The sequence below is a fragment of the Squalius cephalus genome (assembly GCF_949319135.1).
Source record: "Squalius cephalus genome assembly, chromosome: 21".
In the NCBI taxonomy this organism is placed as follows: Eukaryota; Metazoa; Chordata; class Actinopteri; order Cypriniformes; family Leuciscidae; genus Squalius; species Squalius cephalus.
This window is the reverse complement of record NC_137142.1, coordinates 32473017-32493016: the sequence shown is the minus strand read 5'-3', so window position 1 is coordinate 32493016 and position 20000 is coordinate 32473017. Positions and strand designations below refer to the sequence as shown.

The 20000-nt window shown below is 36.2% G+C and overlaps 1 protein-coding gene across 1 annotated transcript in view; it reads left to right on the top strand.

Moving 5' to 3' along the window:
* Positions 1-442: 442 nt before the first annotated feature.
* acoxl (acyl-CoA oxidase-like) overlaps positions 443-20000 on the top strand; it is a 41783-nt gene continuing 22225 nt past the window's right edge. Inside the window, exons 1-13 of the mRNA XM_079854963.1 lie at positions 443-637; positions 806-902; positions 1189-1275; positions 1508-1594; positions 1764-1862; positions 3257-3371; positions 3829-3915; positions 4005-4077; positions 5138-5270; positions 6560-6594; positions 9684-9800; positions 11639-11792; positions 16879-16968. Coding sequence (XP_079711089.1) covers positions 525-637; positions 806-902; positions 1189-1275; positions 1508-1594; positions 1764-1862; positions 3257-3371; positions 3829-3915; positions 4005-4077; positions 5138-5270; positions 6560-6594; positions 9684-9800; positions 11639-11792; positions 16879-16968 — 1287 coding nt within the window. The 5' untranslated portion in view covers positions 443-524. The remainder of the gene's footprint in view (positions 638-805; positions 903-1188; positions 1276-1507; positions 1595-1763; positions 1863-3256; positions 3372-3828; positions 3916-4004; positions 4078-5137; positions 5271-6559; positions 6595-9683; positions 9801-11638; positions 11793-16878; positions 16969-20000) is intronic.

Here is a 20000-nt window from a genome sequence, read left to right as displayed (position 1 = left end):
GCCACGATGACCTGTGTTAAGCAGCCAATAGTTTATTTTGTGTCTATTTGCTCCGGCGCCGGGCTGTTCCATTGATAAGAATGGGAGGAGCAATAACCTTGAGAGGACGTTATGAATCCGGCAGAGCTGTAGGCTACTGTATAAATAATTATAAATTTACAGTCATGATAATCACGTAAACCTTTTACATCAACCACGAAAAACCTTTAGAATTCAGCATAACACAAAATTTTTGCAATCATAATGATAGGCTCATTTATAATTTTATAACATTGAAACCCATATTAATCTACTTCACTGTGATGAAATCTATATTACTTAAGCAACTGTCCACTAGTTTATTATACTTAATAAAATGCAGAGTTATGCATTTCATATTTTAATATGTTTAGCATTAAATAAAAGGTATTGGCTGTGTTGCCGCGGAACGCGATGACATCATCCAAACGCGGAAGTGGAATGTTACAGTTACAGTTACAGTTAAAGTAAAAACAAGACGAACTCAAGTCATCTTGTTATCATCCATGGATCAAAAACAACCCAGCAGCCTTGCCAGATATCTGGATGGAGAATTCTGGGAGATTAAAGATGCTTTTCGGGACGCGATTTCAAAGTGTGATCTGTTTCAGTCCAGCAGGTATGTTTTCTTAAAGACTCATTCAGAGGAGTTAGCTTGAGTAAATGAAATGAAATATACGGTCACCTCTTCTTCCAGACACCTGATGGAGTCTGTGCACATTTTGTTAACGGTTTCAATAGATTTAAATCCCTTTTGCGCGTCATTTGAATGTGAATTCTTGTGCAGTTATGAACTGACTCTGGATCAGAGCAGAGACCTGACGGCAGAGAGACTCTATCACATCTTAAGACTGCCTTTCATGAGAGAACACCTTCAAAATCAAGTACGCATTACGCATTCAATTACGCATTACTACTGTGTTGTTACCATGGTAAAGATAGGATGTCATTTGGTAAAAACAATAGTACTTTGATATCATAGTAGTGAAATTAAATTTGCATTGTATTCAAAGGCTCAGCTTCATGGTAGATGTCCAAAAACAGGGATATACTATGGTGTATACAGTATAAAAGAATGCGGTTTTACCATGATACCATGTCCAAAAGCATGTAGGCAGTACAGTGGTATGTTTTGTTAGTGTAATGCACATCTTATTTGCCTTTGTTTAGCTAAAAGAGAAGCAAAACAGCTTCATAAACAAGAGTTGGGGCATCACTGAGCTCATCTGCTCCGCTGACATGGCCACGGGAGTCAAGGTTTGTCTTATATTCCAGTTGCTGCTTATTAAAGGTCATTATTAAGAGGCAATCAGATGCAACAGGATTTCTGGCGTCTTTGCTTGCTGTTTAGATGATAACTGAGTTTTGGGCTGTTCTGAGGCACATTTGCATGTCATGTTGGCATGCATGATGCTCCACATTTGCATTTATTCCACACCATGGTGGTGCATTTGAATAGTGACAGCACACTGCTTGCTGTAACCCTCAGCTCGGTGTTGTGTGCGGACTGTACGGAGGCGCTGTCAATAATCTAGGCAGTCCAGAGCAGAAGCTGAAGTGGTACCTGCCTGTATCAGTAAGTCATGAATAAATTCTGTGCGCAAATAGATGTGCACAAACATGTTTGCAAGCCAAAGTCCTGCTCTTTTTTGGCTCAGTTTTTGAGTTTGCACATGTGTTGCAATGGCTGCACCTATTGATGTAATGTCAATGCAACATCTATATGATTCTGCGTTTATTTGCAGGAGTTACAGTTTACAGGGATGTTTGCAATGACCGAGAGGGGCCACGGTAGCAACGTTCGAGGCATTCTCACTGAGGCCCGATACGATCAATACTCACAGGTAATACCCAGGTCTACTCTATGCTTTTGTCTACTGGACGATCTAGGCTCAATAGTGATTGCAATGCAAATTTTAAACGAATAGTTCACCCCAAAATTTGAATTCCGGCATCATCTACTTATGTCGTAAAATATGGCTGGTGATTTATACCGTCAAACTCCAATGTAAAAAGCATGCAATATTACAATAGAATATTTATTTATAAAGCACGTTTGAAAACAACCAAGGTTGACCAAAGTGCTGATTAAAAAGAAAAGAAAAAATAATTAGAGGAGATACAAAACATACCACAAATACTATGTTAAAAAAACAAAAAAAACAGCTATATTCAGTTTTTTCCGAACCCAAATAATAGAGATACCCCTTAGAGATGCACAGAATCGAAATATTTTTAAATCTTATTTAAAAACTCATTTTTTTAGGCTTTTCCTTGTCTTGACTTTTATACTCTAGTCTGTTTTTTAATTTATTTTAAAATTCTGTGTGTTGTATTTTTATTTGCTTGTTCTATCATGTTAAGCGCCTTGAGAAGCAGCTTTAAAGTGGCTATATAAAAATAAAGTTATTATTATTATTATTATTAATAGCTTTGTGGGAAACAGAATGAAATTTAATTTGTTATTTGGAAATGAAGGAACTATTTCCTGGATATAAGTACAGAAGAAATGTATCTCGTATCTAGAGATCCTGTTCACAAACTTCTTAAATCCACAATTACTTGGATAATTGTGAAATAGACAAAGATTTGAGCTTAAAGGTGATATATATTGAATATATATTGAATATTGAGGATATATATGTTGAATTCAGAAACCTTTGTTATTAGCGACACCGGTGGCCGTTAAGTGAACTGCAGTCAGCAACTTATTGCTCGTGCACACGTAACGTACAAGAGACTGAACGTGATTCAAGTCCCTGATATACTCATGTCAAAGCTGGATGTTTAGATGAATATGTAAATATGTGCTGCGCTTTCCTCTCAGTAACAAAATAAACACACAAAAATGACAGCGGTGAGAAAACAGCAGTTAAGAAAGCATCTGATCATAGAGATGTGTTGTTAAAAAGTTTGATTATAAAGTATATTTGAGACTATAGACTATATAGATCCGACTATGTGAGACTATAGTTTGAATTAATCCCTTTTCTTTGCATGACACATTGACATTACAATACAGAATGGCTCTTTTTGCATTATCCTGAACATTAAACATCACATCCTTTTGATTTTCCCGGTAAAAACGTCCCAAGTTCTTCACATAAAAAACAGTCTACAGGCTGTCATAGAAGGGAAGGCCTTATTTCTTAAGTTTCATTACAAGCTGTTCACACATTAGCAATAAAAAGTGATCAAAACATGAAAATTCTTACATACAGCCCATATTGTTTCGCAGGAGTTTATTATTCACACACCTTCTGAAGATGCTCAGAAAATGTACATCGGGAACGCAATGAAAGGAAACTATGCTGCTGTATTTGCTCAGCTCATTATAAATGCAGAATCTCAGGGTAAGACAGATGCAACGACTGTTCACACTTAAATTATAATCACGAACCTGTCCGCACATGTTTTGTTTTTAACACCTTGTTTGTGCTCATTAGTCTATATTTAGTCATGCATTCACACTGATTTAAACTATATCTGTAATCATTTGTGGCAAAGTTTGGTGCTCATCAGTTTGCTATCTAAAAATGCTTGGAAAACATAAAAATGCTTAGCATTATGTATTATGCACCAATTGATGTGTTAAAAATGATTCAGCATGAATCTCAGTGTTGATAAAGAGAATGAACTGTGAGTATGAGAACAAAATGTTTGTATTATTAGTTTGAAAGTTCATCACTGCATAGTTAATGATTTTAACAAACTCTTTTCGCTAAGTATTAAACTTTGGCACATAATCTGTGTTATGAATATGAATAACACCTCAAATCATGCGTCTTACTGAGAACATGTCTGTCTCAGGTCCCCACTGTTTTATTGTGCCGATCCGTGATCAGAATGGAGTCATGTGGCCGGGAGTGACGACCATTGACATGAAGCACAAGGAGGGTAATACGAGGACACTGTTTTACAATACAGCCCTCCTGAATAATGCTCTCCACATTTGATTGTTCTACTTTATATTTGTTTTTACACAGGTCTGAATGGGGTTGACAATGGCATTTTGATATTTAATAACGTACGGATACCACGGGAAAATCTGCTGGGAAAGTGAGTTAACGGTCAGAATTAGATTAGGCATCGTGAACCATAAATGTAACTGCAAGATATTGTTATAATAATGGCCAGAGTCATGAAAAACCTAAAATTGGGATTCACAAACCTGAGAAAAATCATTGAAATTAAAAAAATCTTGAGATATCATGGAAATTTATAAAGGGAATCCAAATGTTTGTTTTTCTAGTTAATCATTCATTGTCCAGAAATGTTACGAGTATAATCGCTATAAAATTATTTTACAATCCATATCCATGGATTTTAAATGACTGGAAAAATTATATAAATGCTTTGATTCCAATATAAATGGAATATTGTAAATAGTGATAAATATTACATAATACTGTATATATTATGTATGAAGACTTCAGATGCAAAAGCCTCTAAGTGCCATCTGAAATTTTCTTCTAGAATGATAATTTTTATCAAGCTTGTATGTTTATGTTCAGTTATTTCACTTTAATGGCAATGAAAAGTACCTATTAATTGTCATTAAAGTGAAATTACTGAACCTAAATATACAAGCTTGATAAAAATGCTAATTTTAGAAGAAAATTTCAGATGGCACTCAGAGGCTTTTGCATCTGAAGTCTTCATATATATATATATATATATATATATATATATATATATATAAACTCACTGGCCACTTAGCTAGTACCAGTTGGACCCTGTTTTGCCTTCAGAACTGCCTTAATTTTTCATGGCATAGATTCAACAAGATGCTGGAAACAATGCTTAGAGATTTTGGACCATATTGACATGAAAGCTTCACACAGTTGCTGCAGATTTCTCGGATGATCTCTCGTTCCAGCAAATCCCAAATCTGCTCTACTGGACTGAGATCTGGTGACTGTGGAGACGTTTGAGTTTAGTGACTCACTGTCATGATCAAGAAACCAGTTTGAGATGATTTGAGCTTTGTGATCGCATGTTATCCTGCTGGAAGGATCCATCAGAAGATGATACTCTGTGGTCATAAAGAGATGGACATGTTCAGCAACAATACTCAGGTAGACTGTGGTGTTTAAATGATTGTATCTGTGTGTTGCAGGTTTGGTTCTGTGTCAGCTGAGGGTTTGTACTCGTCTCCTGTCGTCAGTAAAAGCCGGCGCTTCAATGCAATGCTCGCTGCCCTGACACCCACCCGTCTGGGTCTCACCGTACAGGCCATGGCAGCCATGAAGGTTTTCTCATATCCAACACAACTGTACTTTAAACAAATCCATGTTTATCGTCAGGAAATATGAGTATCATGCACCATCACAAACCTCTCTGTGTGAAAGTCAGTAATGCACCACTAGAGGGAGACATGTAATTATTTCTCAATCATACAAAAGTGTATTATTTATATACTATTGTAGTATTTATTAAATTCACTTTTATTTTGATATTTTCAGTTTTCATTTTAGTTTAAGTTTTAGGAATTTTGTTATGTACATCATTTTAGCACTTCAACTTATTAATTTTTAGTTAGTTGCAAGGCAATGTTTCTAATTAGTTTTTCATGTTATATTTATATTTTATTGCAACTTTGGTTTCAGTTCACAATAACAACCCTGGCGTACAGCATTCTCATAGATCAGACGTAGCTATGTCATTAAATGTAGGCTGAAAGCTCAGTTAATTATAGATCAACTCAGTCATTTATTCTCCCTCATATTGTTCTGTGACTGTTCTATCTTGCATAGGACACAAAAGTGCAGCTTTTTCCCATACTGTGAAAGTGGATGGAGACCACATTCACCTTCCTTGTATGAAAAAGAGCCGCTTGGGCATTAACAACATGAGGATGAGTAAATGATCTGGCTTTAATTATTACCAATGACAACATTTTCTTTACTTTAGAGCAGCGGTTCTCAACCTTTCTGACTCTGAGGCGTCCCAGACGATATTTAAAGCCCCTCTCCCAGATACTGCTCATTTTTAAGCTTTTTTATTTACAGAAAGTAGGAATGGCAGTATAAATGAGTTAAATATTTATAGAAATATTCTTAATTATGTTTAGAATAATAACATTTACTTAATTCAAATAATTATGAACATTTTAAATAAAATATTACAGAATCAGTTTCAATAACTGAAAGTTTTTCAGCGTTTACATATTATTAATGAATTTGTGATTGCATTGATCGTTTTTTTACTCACAATTATAAAATATTTTAGAGCTTGACAATAACTACTGTTATAAAAATGTCCATGACTTTTTAAGATTTTACTAATTCCCATGACTTTTCCAGGTCTAGAAATCCTGGTTCTTAAATAAAATGGCATAATTTAAAAAAGAAATATGGCATCATCTTACATTTTGAGTTTTAGATGTTTTATCTTATTTTAAAGTATTTTAAATCATTTTAGACTGTTTTGAGAGCCCCGATCCCCTTGTTGAGAACCACTGCTTTAAAGTATTTAAACCACGTCTTAATGACTAGTCTTCACCTTTACACAGTGTGCTAAATCTGTGTTTTCTGTGCAGTTGGGGCTTGTCATCGCAGTACGCTACAGTCACAGGTAGGATGTTAAAAAAATCTGTGTGTGAATGTTGTGCAAGTTCATGCAATGCAGATCAAAAGAATTCCCTGTAATTATTTATCGGTATTTTAAAGCAGCGCTCCTTCAAACGCAAAAACTGACATCAAAACTCCATCGATGAGTTTCAAAAGCTATTTATGTGGTCTCGGGGGAGAGACAAATAAACAACAAACTCTAGAAATGAGTGAAAACAACATGAGAGCGGCGTGACGCGTGGAGTTTCTCCTCACCGCAGGCGCAGTGAACATCCAGTTCAGAGGGATACTCTGGTCCGCTGCAGATCTGTCTTCCTCACATGTGGCTTTCTGCATGTGTGTGTGTGTGTGTGCGTCTGCGTGGGCGGCTGCAGGGTGTCTCTGAAGATGGCATCCCCAGAGTGAAAAAAATACAGAAAGAGAGGAAATGTTTGCTTTCTATAGTTGCAGGTTTTCCATTTGCAAAACAGCTCTGCGCACCCACTCGCACACATATCAGCGGAGGAACAAAGAGCCACGGCTTTGGTACCAAAACACGTATGAGCGCTCGGGCCCCGCCAGGTGTGATAGAGAAACCGCACTCGCAGTTATCAGGCTCCAAGCTCTCAGCCCACCACACCTCTTCTTGGTTTGAGTTTGTTTTATTACGACATGCGCCACAAAACCCTTGCGCTTCAGACTTTCTGAAGGATAAAAACAACGGTCGAACAGCTGGTGGTCAAGTTGAGCTTGTGTTGCTCGACCAAGTTGTCTAGTCGTCCATTGGTTATTTTTAATGGTCACTGCAATGATAAGAGCTTTACAGAGATTGATGCTTTCTTCAAAAGCTATATGCAATCACCTAAAGTCGACATGTAATAATCAGTTGGTAATATTGTGAAATATTAAACATGTCAGAAAATAATGTTTGTCTTTGCAGTTTTGCTCTGTCTGTAAAATGACTTTTCTTCATGCAGCTGTTTGTTCACATTAATTAAGCACTAATTACTAATTAAGCAGTGTTATTATTTATATACTATTATAGTATTTATTAAAATTTTCTATATTTTAGTTTCAGTTTGGGTCATTTAGTTATAGTTTTAGTTTAATTTTGAAAAATATTTCTGTTTATTTTTATTAAATATAAAATATTTATATAAAAAAATATATATATTTAAAGCTGCAGTCCGTAGTTTTTCCTCTTTGTCGCCATCTCTGTTCGAAATCTGCAATCTGCCATCAAATTGATGTTTAATTATATCCAGTGCTGTGAGAAAAGGCTATAAATCTCCACCTCCAGCATCCTCACACTCATCGCCGATTAGCCGAGACTCTACGGATGTGACGTAATGATGCAAAGACATGCTCGAATTTCCCACAGAAATCCACCAGTACCACTGGAATTAAAAACATTATTACAAGCTTACCGGTTTGAAGGCAAGCAGATAGTTATGAACAATGGCAGGTTATGTATTTGCTCAAAAACTTATTTTGGATCATTTTTAACCCAAAAAAGTTACGGACTGCAGCTTTAAATATATTTTTATGTAGCTTTAATTACATTTTATTTCAGTATTTTAAGTTTGAGTTTCATCTTGTATTTATATTTTATTTTAATCAATTAACAAATACTGCCTAATAGCCAAATAGCTTTTAGGTGATGCAACAGAATCAGAATTATATCAAGATTATATAATTATATTAAGATAACCTAATTATATTAAGATTCTGCCGAATCGCAAATAACATCATATTTGAAAAATATTATACATGATGTCCAGTAGGAAGTATGTGGGTTGTAAATGCATTGCGAATTAAATCACAACAGACAGCGCTGTCATCTCTTTCGTGTTATGAAGGACAATTGTTCAGATGGTAGACGGCACTTTTTGCATTTCATCAAGTCTTCAGGAAATTGTAAGTGTGTGCTTACTTCATGTGGTTCCACTGTGTCTTCCGTTGTCTTCTATATGTCCTACTAGAGAATATTGTAGTTCAAAATAGTTCATAGATGCTGCGGTAAAGGTCTGTGTTCTGACGAAAAACAGGTTTAGTTCTAAAGAAATTAATTGTAAATGATTTTTTTTAAAAAGCCAAGAGATAAAGCAATCCTCCTTCACGAAGGCTGCTGTGTCGAGATCACATGACCAGCTCTTGATCTCAACAACAACCTACTTTTGGTCATTTTTGGTTGCAGAGTACATCTTTGCAACATCATACTGACTTTCATCTGAATAACTACTGTATTGTCCTTTGTAGAGCTGCTTATAACCTCGTTTCATAATTTGATGAACTTTACACTGTTATCGAACTAAACTGAATCAACTCTGAACTGACGTGCGATGAATAATGACTCTATTGTCTTTTTAGTGCTGCTTTATGCCAAAGTTGTATTTATTTTAACATTAATACTGAAGCTGCTTTACAGCCATCTGTACTGTATAAAGCTTTCTATAATAAATGTGTTTAGTGTTTCTACAGTGGCATCAGCAACCGAATTTGCCTTTATATATAGCATGTGACTATACATAAAGGCATCTGTTTAATTTGAAGCGGCCTGTATAGGAGAATGCTCTCGACTTTAGATGATGTGAGTTACAATAGGATTTCTGTGTGGGCTTCTCACCTTTAAAACCACACATACGCGCGCACACACTCACACACTCCCATCGCGTCTGCTCTGTGGGGAAGCCACCTGCATATGTTAGATGTAGAGATACAGTTTGTGGTACTTCAAGGGTAACAGGTGTACAAAGCTCAACTTTAGTACAGCAGAAAGACACAAACACATGCAGACACAAGACCAAGACGTCCACCACAGTATGCCTTCATCAACACACTTACACGCACCCACAAATGCATGCACTCAGTATTAGCGTGCGGTTAGAGGAGTGCGGTTACGTGTAAGGTTATCGGTTCAAGTCCTCCGGTGTTTCGTCACACATCCAGGTGTGTTGTGGGATGTCTGACCCTTTGCTGCGACCTCTTTCTGTGTCTGGTTTGGTTTTGTATGTGATTATGTTTCACAGAGATAGAGGTTTCTGACTGTGTGTACGTGTGCAGAATGAAACTCTTCTTCACCATCATCACATGTGCGTAATGTCTCTTTCACAGTCGCAGACAGTTCGGTCCGAAAGACCAGGAAGAGGTAAAGATCATCGAGCACCAGACGCAGTCTCTGAGACTGATGCCACATCTCGCTGCCACCCTCGCTCTCACCTTCACCACAAGGTTAATCTACCTCCCACTCTATATTTGATCTATTATATCATTTATAAGTATTTATTTAGCAGATGATTTTGTTCAAACGGTGAGGAAAGACACAAGGTGTTTAATTTACTTTAAAGCGGACCTATTATGCCCTTTTAAAAGTCTTGATTTTGTTTTTGGGCTCTTCTAGGATAGGTTTTAATGCTTGAATGTTCAAAACACATTATTTTTCACATGTTCTCCATTGTTCCGGCTCCTCTCTTCCCAATCTGTCAGTAACGCTCTGTTTAGTTCCGGTCTCTATGAAGCCCCTCCTTCTAAAAAGCACACTGTGCTCTGATTGGTCGGCTGGATCAGTGTGTTGTGATTGGTCCCGCCCATTACCATAACTGCGAGTTTCAATACACTACTTTCTAACTCAACCACGCCCCGCCCCTTTATTTTACAAATGAATTATTTAAATGAGGAATATTGTGACGCGTTTCTTCCCGGAAGAAACTCAAGGCTACAATGGAGGCGTTTCAGGGAGTTCAGAAACACTGACGCTGATAGAACTCCCGCTGAGGGACTTTGTAACTTTGTCATTTTTCATGCTCAAACAGCAACATTATAAACTAAAGAAAGATGAACAAGCAAAAAAGCATAATAGGAGCCCTTTAAAGTTTTTCTGTAGCTTAAACAATAGAGCAACACCAAGGTCATGGGTTCGATTCCCACTGATAAAATGTAAATGTATACCTTAAATGCAATGTAACTCGTAAATGTAAAGAAGCCAATAATATTATTAATATAAAAAACTGCTGTGAGGAATATGAACAGCATTTTATCTTTATAGTTGTAACATTGAGTCAAGAAAGAAGTTGAGAAGAGGATCTAAATGCAAACGGTCATCAATTAATAAAAAACAAAACTTTGGAGTATAGGACAAACATCATTACAAAGACAACAACCGACAAAGAACTAAAGAAACTGAGGACTATATTCAGTATTCAGAGTTGAGCATGGGTAAACATAGATGAACTTTTGCTCTTGAATAACAAAACAAAATGTGTATTTAGCAGATGCTTTTATCCAATGTGACTTACATTGCACTGAAGGTACATATAATATCAGTTCATATATGTTATACACAAAGGTAAAGTGGCAGCACAAAGCAGTTTCACTGGACCTCCACTGGAGGTCTCTTGTCTTTGTGTAATTCAGGTCAGTTGCACATTCTGAGAAATACCACAGGAGAAGAATTAAAGGAAAAGAAGAACTCAGATGCCTCCTTCTGAGAAACCACTGTAGATTTCATTACTATTTATCTGATGCGTCTGCACTCTATTGGAAAATAAAAGAGAACTAAACGTGATGGTCAAAAAAAATCTGTTCAGTGAAAGTCTGAGAGAGATATTTTAAAAATGAGCGTATTTATTCCCTTTTTTACAGTGTTTTGATGATTAAAAAAATAATAAAGAAGTCTCTTCTGCTCACCAAGGCTTCAGTTATTTGATAAAATACAGTAAAAACAATTGCAATTACTTAATTTTCTATTTTAAGATATTGTAAAGTGTAATTGATTCCTGTGATCAAAGCTGAGTTTTCAGCATCATTACTCCAGTCTTCAGTGTCACTGATCCTTCAGAAATCATTCTGATATGCTGATTTGAAACATTTCTGATTATTATCAATGTTGAAAACAGCTGTCAGGATTCATTGACGAGTAGAAAGAACAGCATTTATTTGAAATAGAAAAGTTTTAGAACATTAGTGTCTTTACTGTCACTTTTGATCAATTTAATGCATCCTTGATGAACACAATTTCTTGTATTTGTAATGTATGTGCATTGTACGTGTGTTCCTACGTTTGTTCTCAGATACGCAGCAGGCTTGATGGATGATGCGCTGTGTCAGGGTCAGGACCTTCAAAGCAATCGCGCTCTGCAAGCCCTCGTCGCAGGACTCAAAGCCTACAGCACGTGGGAGAACCTCGCGTGTCTGCAAGACTGCCGTGAGTGTACTGGCGGCATGGTGAGTGAGTGTGTGTGTGTGTCTCTTTACACCTAACACACACACATATACACAGATAGTAATGTCCTGTGGTGTGAAATACAAACATCCTGAACTGTCAAAGAATAACTTGCATTGACGTTTTGTGGACAGTGTTAGCATATGTGAGCTGTAGACATTGACATGTTTCATATGCTCGACTTTTAAAATTTTATAATTATTACTATACATGCAGTTTGTATCATATTATTTATAAATCTACGTATCTAGGACCTTTACAGGACAATTTAAAATGATCTGGTAAAGACAAAAATGTCCCAAAACGTTCTTTTTAACTCTCTTTTTTAATATGTAGATTTTATATAAAGTATTGTTTTATTTAAATATCTGTGATGTAATCAACACACTTAGATCTCATTGATACCCTGCGCAGTTTGTTGGCTTTTGGCATGAACAGTGTATGTATGTATATATATATATATATATGTGTGTGTGTGTGTGTTTAAAATGTGTGAAACCAGAGGGCTTATATATTCCTTAAAAAGTAAACCGAGATCACAGGTTACCTTTTTGTTTTCACACATCTAACATTAAAAATGATTGCTCTCACACAACGCAAATCTCACAGTAAGACAGAAAACAGCAATCGAGTTAACTGTGAGAGGGTTTTTTTTTTTTTTTTAAACAAAAGTGTCTAATGTATTGTCAAACAAACAGGCAGTATAAACTGTAAACAAATGGTTCCTCCATCAGTATTATTTGTGTTTACTAAGATAAGCTTCATTATTACTATAACTCAAGCCTTGCAGGGGGTTATTGACCATTTGGACCAGTAAGTGACCACTCAGAAATGCTCAAGAACTCACCAAAGCACTCTAGCAACTGCATATTAGTGTGCTAAAAACCACTCTGAACACTTTAGCAACCATATATCAACATCCTGGCAATCATTTACAACATTTTAGCATCCTTGAATCACATTTTCTTCAGCATCCACTTAATTAGTGGGGGCCTAGGGCAAAAATACTACCAAAATGAATAAAAAATGGCAGCAAAAATTAGGGGTGGCACGGTACATGAAAAAACATCCGAACCGTTCGGTTCGCGTGTCTCGGTTCGGTGCGTGTGTGCGTCGCACGGTTCGACGCATGCGCAATGTAGCCTCGTGCCCGTGCTAATACAATGCTAAATCATACATCAGATGTATGTAGAATAACATTACAATGACCAGCAATCGATTTAAATAGTGCACTGGGTTTACTGAGACATTTAATGAGATCTACTCCACTATATGTTGTTTTTTCACGTGAATAAATACATAGATCGACTGTTTCACGTATGTACTTTAATGGTCCAGTGGCAGAACTTTTGCCAAGCGTGTCAGAGGTTCTGAGTTCTAATCCGCACTCGTATATATATATATTTCTTTTTCATCAAAACCGATTATGTTTATCAGTGGTTGTATATCAAGCAGGGACAGATTTGTGTGAATTTTGTTTTGTGATTTCACCGGAAAGAATAGAGAGTCTCCACAATGGATTGAAGCGCGCGTCCGAGTGAAGACTGTGCGCGAGCCACAAGAGAACACTGTATCAGCGCCACTGATCGCAGCGGCAACGAGCACTTTGATCACTTGATTAAAAAAAACACATTTCAGCGCTAGATTGCTTCTTATTTAACAAACGAACGAAAATAATTATTTGCTAGTTAACTGGAGATGCTTTATTTATTTGTATTGGTCCATCCGTGCCGCGAGATGTTTCAAAAGTGGTGGGGACAATATCGACCCTGGCAAAAAAATGGTGGGGACATGTCCCACCCGCAAATTACGCCTATGATGACGAGACACGAGGAGAAATTGACACAGAACTGTCGACACAGCCCACGTAGCTCTCACTACAGATGATGGACCTCCAGGGCCACTGAAAGTTTCCTCATGGTAACCACTCACTCACTCAATATATTACTTTGAAATGGGAAATGAGAAGCTGCGTTTTGCAAACACGCCCCATTTATGAAATAAATACATTAATAATTAGATAATTAAGCTAATTAAAATTAAATTAAAAATAACAACAAGAACCGTACAGAACCGAAAACCGTGACCCTAAAACCGTGATACGAACCGAACCGTGGGTTTTGTGAATCGTGCCACCCCTAGCAAAAATTCAATATGTGGGTGAAAAAATAGCCCCCTATATGTCACCGGCCCACCGGTGGGCCCAAAATCATTACATATTTAAAACAGTAATATCCTATAATAAACATAAACTAATCTTGACAAACTATATATCATTTGAAAGCTTACAAACTCTAGTTTTCATATTTGGTGAATGATTTTCAAAATAAATTAGAGAGGAGCTGTAATTTATCAATTTGCAACAAGAATATTTTCATATTCCTAAGGCGTGTTCAGACCTTTATTTTGAAATAGCAATGAACATGAAAAATCATGAAAGAATGGTTGAAACCTCAGTTTGTTTTCATGCCAAGAGTTCAAAAGATATCATCCATTCAATTATTTTAGAAAAAAAGATATTAAAATGTTTTTAATAACACATATGGAAATGGAGGCGCCCTTATATGGGCAGTAATGGAGTCTGGTTGTCACCTAGTGAAAATGTTTGGTACTGCGCCCAAACAAAATCTCACTGAAAGCTCATTTTTTGAGATATCAACCTAAAATTTGAAACACAACTTATTCAGATTTTTGGCTTTGATTTTCTAGCAGTTTTAGAGTTGGCCAGGTTTTAAAAAAATATATTTTATATAAAATATGAATAATTAAATTTTTTACATTGTACATTTTCATAAACTCAAACTTCTATAACTTTTTTTTTTGTTTCACTTTCTTAATTTATTTCACTTCAACAAAAATCTGCCAAATGTCTTCTTTAAAACAGACAAATCTCCAAATCTCTTTAAAACAGTCTATACTCAAAAGCATTCTTTAATTACAACCATTTAAAGTCGAAATGTGCATTTTCATGTATATTTAAAAAAGGGGGGGTGACACTTAAAGGGTTAAAGGGGACCTATTATGTAAAATTCACTTTTACATGGTGTTTGAACATAAATGAAGTGTTTGTATACAACCCCCCTATAATGGTAAAAATCCACCCTCTCCTATTTTTAATCCCCATAAATCATAAGCAGTGTCTCAGAATAAGCCGTTTGCAGTTTCTATGTAATGTGTAAGCCCCGCCCACGACTGCTGACCTATTAGCATAGACTCCGCCCCTCAGTGAGCTGTACACAGTCCGTCATGTTTATCTCCTTTAACAGCAGCAATCAAGTAAGAAATGTATTCTTATTAAAGCTACTAAAGTTATTCAGTCAAGAGCAGTGAGTGATTTTCTGTTGTTCTTTTGTTGTTTGGTTCATATTAACAGCATATACAGCAGTAGGTACTGTATATTACGCTGCTTTCACTTTAACACACAGATCTAATATACACATGCGATTTCTTTCCCTGCTGTTTACGTTCATGTGAACTTTATGTGTTTTAGACAACCATGTGTCTATTTGACAGTTTAAGCGCAATAAGACGTGAAAGAAAACTCAGTTTAATACTCACGGGACTCATCGTCTGATAGACAGAAGTTTAGACTGATATCTGTCAAATTAGCGTGATCGTGATAGAGATGATAATCAAAACCAAACAGATGTTTTAGTTTTTGGCCGAGTATCCGAGGCACAAGCTGTAAAGTCTGCTGCATCTCATTTGCATTTAAAGACACATGCACGAAAACAGCATGTTTTACCTTCCACTCAAAAATGGGCATTTACAACATGGTAAATGATCTGTGGGGTATTTTGAGCTGAAACTTCACAGACACATTCTGGGGACACCTGAGACTTATATTACCTCTTGTAAATAGGTCCCCTTTAGGGCCCTATTTTAACTATCTAAGCGCATGGTCTAAAGCGCAGGGTGCAAGTTCACTTAGGCCGTGTCCGAATCCACTTTTGCTAGTTTAACGACGGGAAAAATGGTCGGCGCTCCCGGTGCATGGTCTAAAAGGGTTGTCCCTATTCTCTTAATGAGTAATGGGTGTGTTTTGGGATTTACATGTGTTAAACCAATCAGAGTCTCATCTCCCATTCCCTTTAAATGCCAGTTGCGCTCGCGCCATGCCGGATTCGCTATTTACATGACGGAATTTGATAAGACCGAAGCCGTCTCCAGAGTGCAAACGGATCTGCTTGTGCGCGAGGTAAAAGTGCGCAAGCCGGATTCCACCATATCTTTATATACACAATAGTAATCTTTTACATTGTAATCCTTTTATTTTAAATATTTGGCATGTTTGTCTGCTGCTGTGCGTTCCTGTGTGTTTAATAAGCAGAGTTTACGCGTGTTGTGGACCCGCCACATAAAAAAAAGAAATTGCTATCAGAAACAGTCTATTTATGTTGCCTTAAAATAGCAACGTGCCAACAATGCACCAGAACACACCTCGTTTTCAGACCAGCACGCCCATGGGCGCAAATGCATTTGCTATTTAAACAACGTGGCGCAGGATGTGAAAATGATAACTGCGTCGGGCTGAAACTAGCAAAAAAAAAACACTTGGCGCTGCATTGCGCCGGGTGTAAAGATAGGGCCCATGACATACAGTAGTTAAGCAAAGCAATATCATGCGAGCAGGAGTTCTGTTTTTCCTGAATGCCAGCACGATATTGCAACTGTCATATTGATTTTATACAACTGTTTTATAAGCAGTAAGTATTAATATTAAATTACTTACATTTTAGACACAATCTTGTCTGTTTTTCCTTCGTTTCACCATCGAAAACTAAACCCTGAAAATGGAAAACTTAATTAGGCTCAGTCATTTAAAAAAAGCGACTGCAAAAAAAAAAGTAATTTCTATTCACTTTTATGGTAATTATATGAGTTTGAGTAAACACATTGAAAGTGGTCAAATAAAGTGCAGTGTTTAGCACTCTAAACTTTGTTTCAATGATTATATAAACCTTAAAGTGGATGATATTATATTTAAACAATGTCCATAAGTGTATGTCGTAACATCTGTGCATATTTTGATTGCCTTTATTTCCTGTAGCCACATTTAAACATGAACTGTGGTTGATTTTCCCCCAGGGCTTCATGATGGAAAACCGTATTCCGTCTCTGAAGTGCGATTCCGACGTCTTTGTCACATTTGAGGGTGACAACATGGTCATGCTTCAGGTATTCATAAACTCTACCCGACTAGATGACACCACACAACAAATGCACTCATAAAACTAGGGACAAAACACTTGGTCACAAGGGTCATGTTTATCACCATCTTTTTCCTTAAGGTTGTTTTCCTACTTATTTTGGAGATATTCCCTTAATATAGTGCAATATCACATTTAAATACCCATGTTCAGACAAACAAGACAGTGTAAACAACACGATGACCGCTTGGAGGGAAAACTAGACAAGCGCCAATTCTTTTAAAATATAAACTGTGTCTCACAAACTAAATTGAATTAAGTGGATTATGAAGGCATTAGAATAAAGGGGGTCATTTTGATGCGATTGCACATAATAATGTGTCTCTATATGGGGGCTGGTTATAAGAAAACTGCTGGGGTAATTAGATCAGCTTTGTGATTCATTTTAAGCCGGTTCTGATTAGCACCACATCGATTATAGACACATAAGATGACACACATTCACACATAACATGCATGGAGACTCGCACGCATGGAGACTCGCGCACAACGTCTGCATTCACAGCTTGCCGAGGCCTAAAGACATGTATTTTCTGCTGAATTTAGATTATCCCCTTCAGTACCAAAATAAAGTAATGCAAGTGAAACCTTGGAGACAGGCTGATGGTGTTGTCATTTCAAAACCACAGAGACAACATTAACTATAATGTTTTATTACCATTTCTTAAACATTTGCCCCCCTAATTTAATACTTGATAACATCCTTGGAGTTTTGAATATTATGAAATGTTACAGTTACAAAATATTAGCTTTTTGTCTAAATTGCTCATTTTAGCATAAACTTCTTCCAAAACTTGCGTTAGTCATTTTAAAAAAAACATGCATTTAAAAATGCACCAAGGCTGCATTTATTGGATCAAATATACAGTAAAAAGAGTAATATTGTGAAATATTATTACAGTTACGAATAACTGTTTTCTATATGAATATATTGTAAAATTTTATTTATTCCTGTGATCAAAGCTGAATTTTTCCAGTCTTCAGTGTCACATGATCATTCTAATATGATGATTTGCTGCTCAAGAAACATTTCTGATTATTATTATCAGTGTTGAAAACAGTTGTGCTGCTTCATAATTTTGTGGAAACCGTGATTTTCAGGATTAGGAAGTTCAAAAGAACAGCATTTATTTGCAATAGAAATCTTTTGTACCATTATAAATGTCTATAATTATTTTTATATTTTCATTGATCAACCTCATGTGCTACAAAGGACAAAAAAGTACTATAAACTAGTCCATATGACTAGGTTTGATGTCAGTGACGTCAAACGTTATTGTTTCACACGAGTCTTGTGACATTCTGGAGAAAATGGAACGACATGAAAGTAAATGATGACTGTTGTTTTTGTTGTTTGAACCACTCTTTTCTAACATTGAGATCATTTAAAAAAAGTTTTGAGGTCTGAAAGTCACAGCATTCATTCATAGTGCATCAAACTCTTTTTATGTCGCAAATGAAATAAATGTCTCATGATATGATCACTATGAATCCTGGAAAACATGGATTTATAACAAAATTCTCTTTTTAAGCTGTGGCCTGCTTCCTTTGACTATTACTTTAATATCATTCTGCTGCAGGTTTTAAAGAAAAATTCAAAAGGTTTTTGGCTAAATTTGTAAGGAATCTGATTTGATTAAGCTAACAACAAATGATTAACCAATGACGAAGGTCATATTGGGACATGTGAAAATAGAGGGTGCTGGGAGTGATTAAACTAAAGTCACAAGAACCGTGAGAGGCTCTGCCAGCCACTTAAACCAAGACCCTCTCTTTATTACTCAGTCCCGCTCTCAGATTGGTTGTGGGGACTTTTCCATAGGACATCAGTCTAATGGAGTTATTAAAAGATTTTAGTGTCACCTGTCATGAGGGAAATTAGCATTTAGCTCCAAATTTCATACACATGACCAGCACACTGTTACGTTTTGCCTGCGCCCTGAAAGAGTGTGTCCAATCGGTTACTTTGAGAAGATTGTTTTACAGTATGCAGTTGTACTTACTGGCAGATGTGAAAAAAGAAGTAGATGAGGTTATTTTAGGTTTTTGCGTATGTAGGGCAGAAACATACACAATGATTAGGACACAATGAGTCATTGACTCTCTGGAGTCGTGTGTTTAGTTTGTGCTGTTTAGAGAGCGATGTTGTGTGATTGTGGGATCCCTCGAGGAACGCTAATGACTAAAGGGAAGTTCTGACCATTAGGAGACTCCTTTATGCTAAAGGCAGGGTGGAGTAGCGTAGTGTATGTAGGAGACTGGCTGCTAATACAGACCAGAGACTTACTAGGACTCAAAGTACAAAGACTTCTACAGTCAATAGTCTCTACTGTAAACCAATTCTCTAAATGGTGTGAAAGTGTAAAACAGACATTTACATTGGTCTTTAGTATTTTATAAATTACTAATGAGTCATTTCCCTTGTAGTGCACTTAATAGAACTTGAAATGGTTCCTTCATGAGGTAATTTTATGGATTTAGTTTTAATTAAATAACTTTGTCATAATTCCCTTTTCATTTTAATTACGTTTTATGAATTAGGGCAGCTCGGAAAATCACTAGAACATTTTGAAATAACCCATTAAACATGAAAGTTTTATGTAATAATTTAAGACTGTTCTTTACAATTGAGTCAAGAACCCTAGAGTTCTATATACTGGAACCCCACTGAACGTTTTTTTGAATAGTGTACACTTTAGCATACTTTTAAAAAGAGTGTATATTACGGAAATAGTATATTTTAAAAGAATATACTTAACGCCATGTGTTTGTACACTTAATTGCATTTTAATTGCAATCAAATTAAAATGTATTATAGTTCAAATTTATATTAAATGCAATTAGTTGAACTTACATTTTTTCATAATTGCAAAGAAATGACATTAATTAATCTGTTAAAAGCCCAATAAAATGTACTTCTCAAGGACACGTGTGATATTTTTTTACTTTACAGTAATATGTGCCTAAGCAGTTCTTTTACCCTTCAGCTTGTCTTTAAGC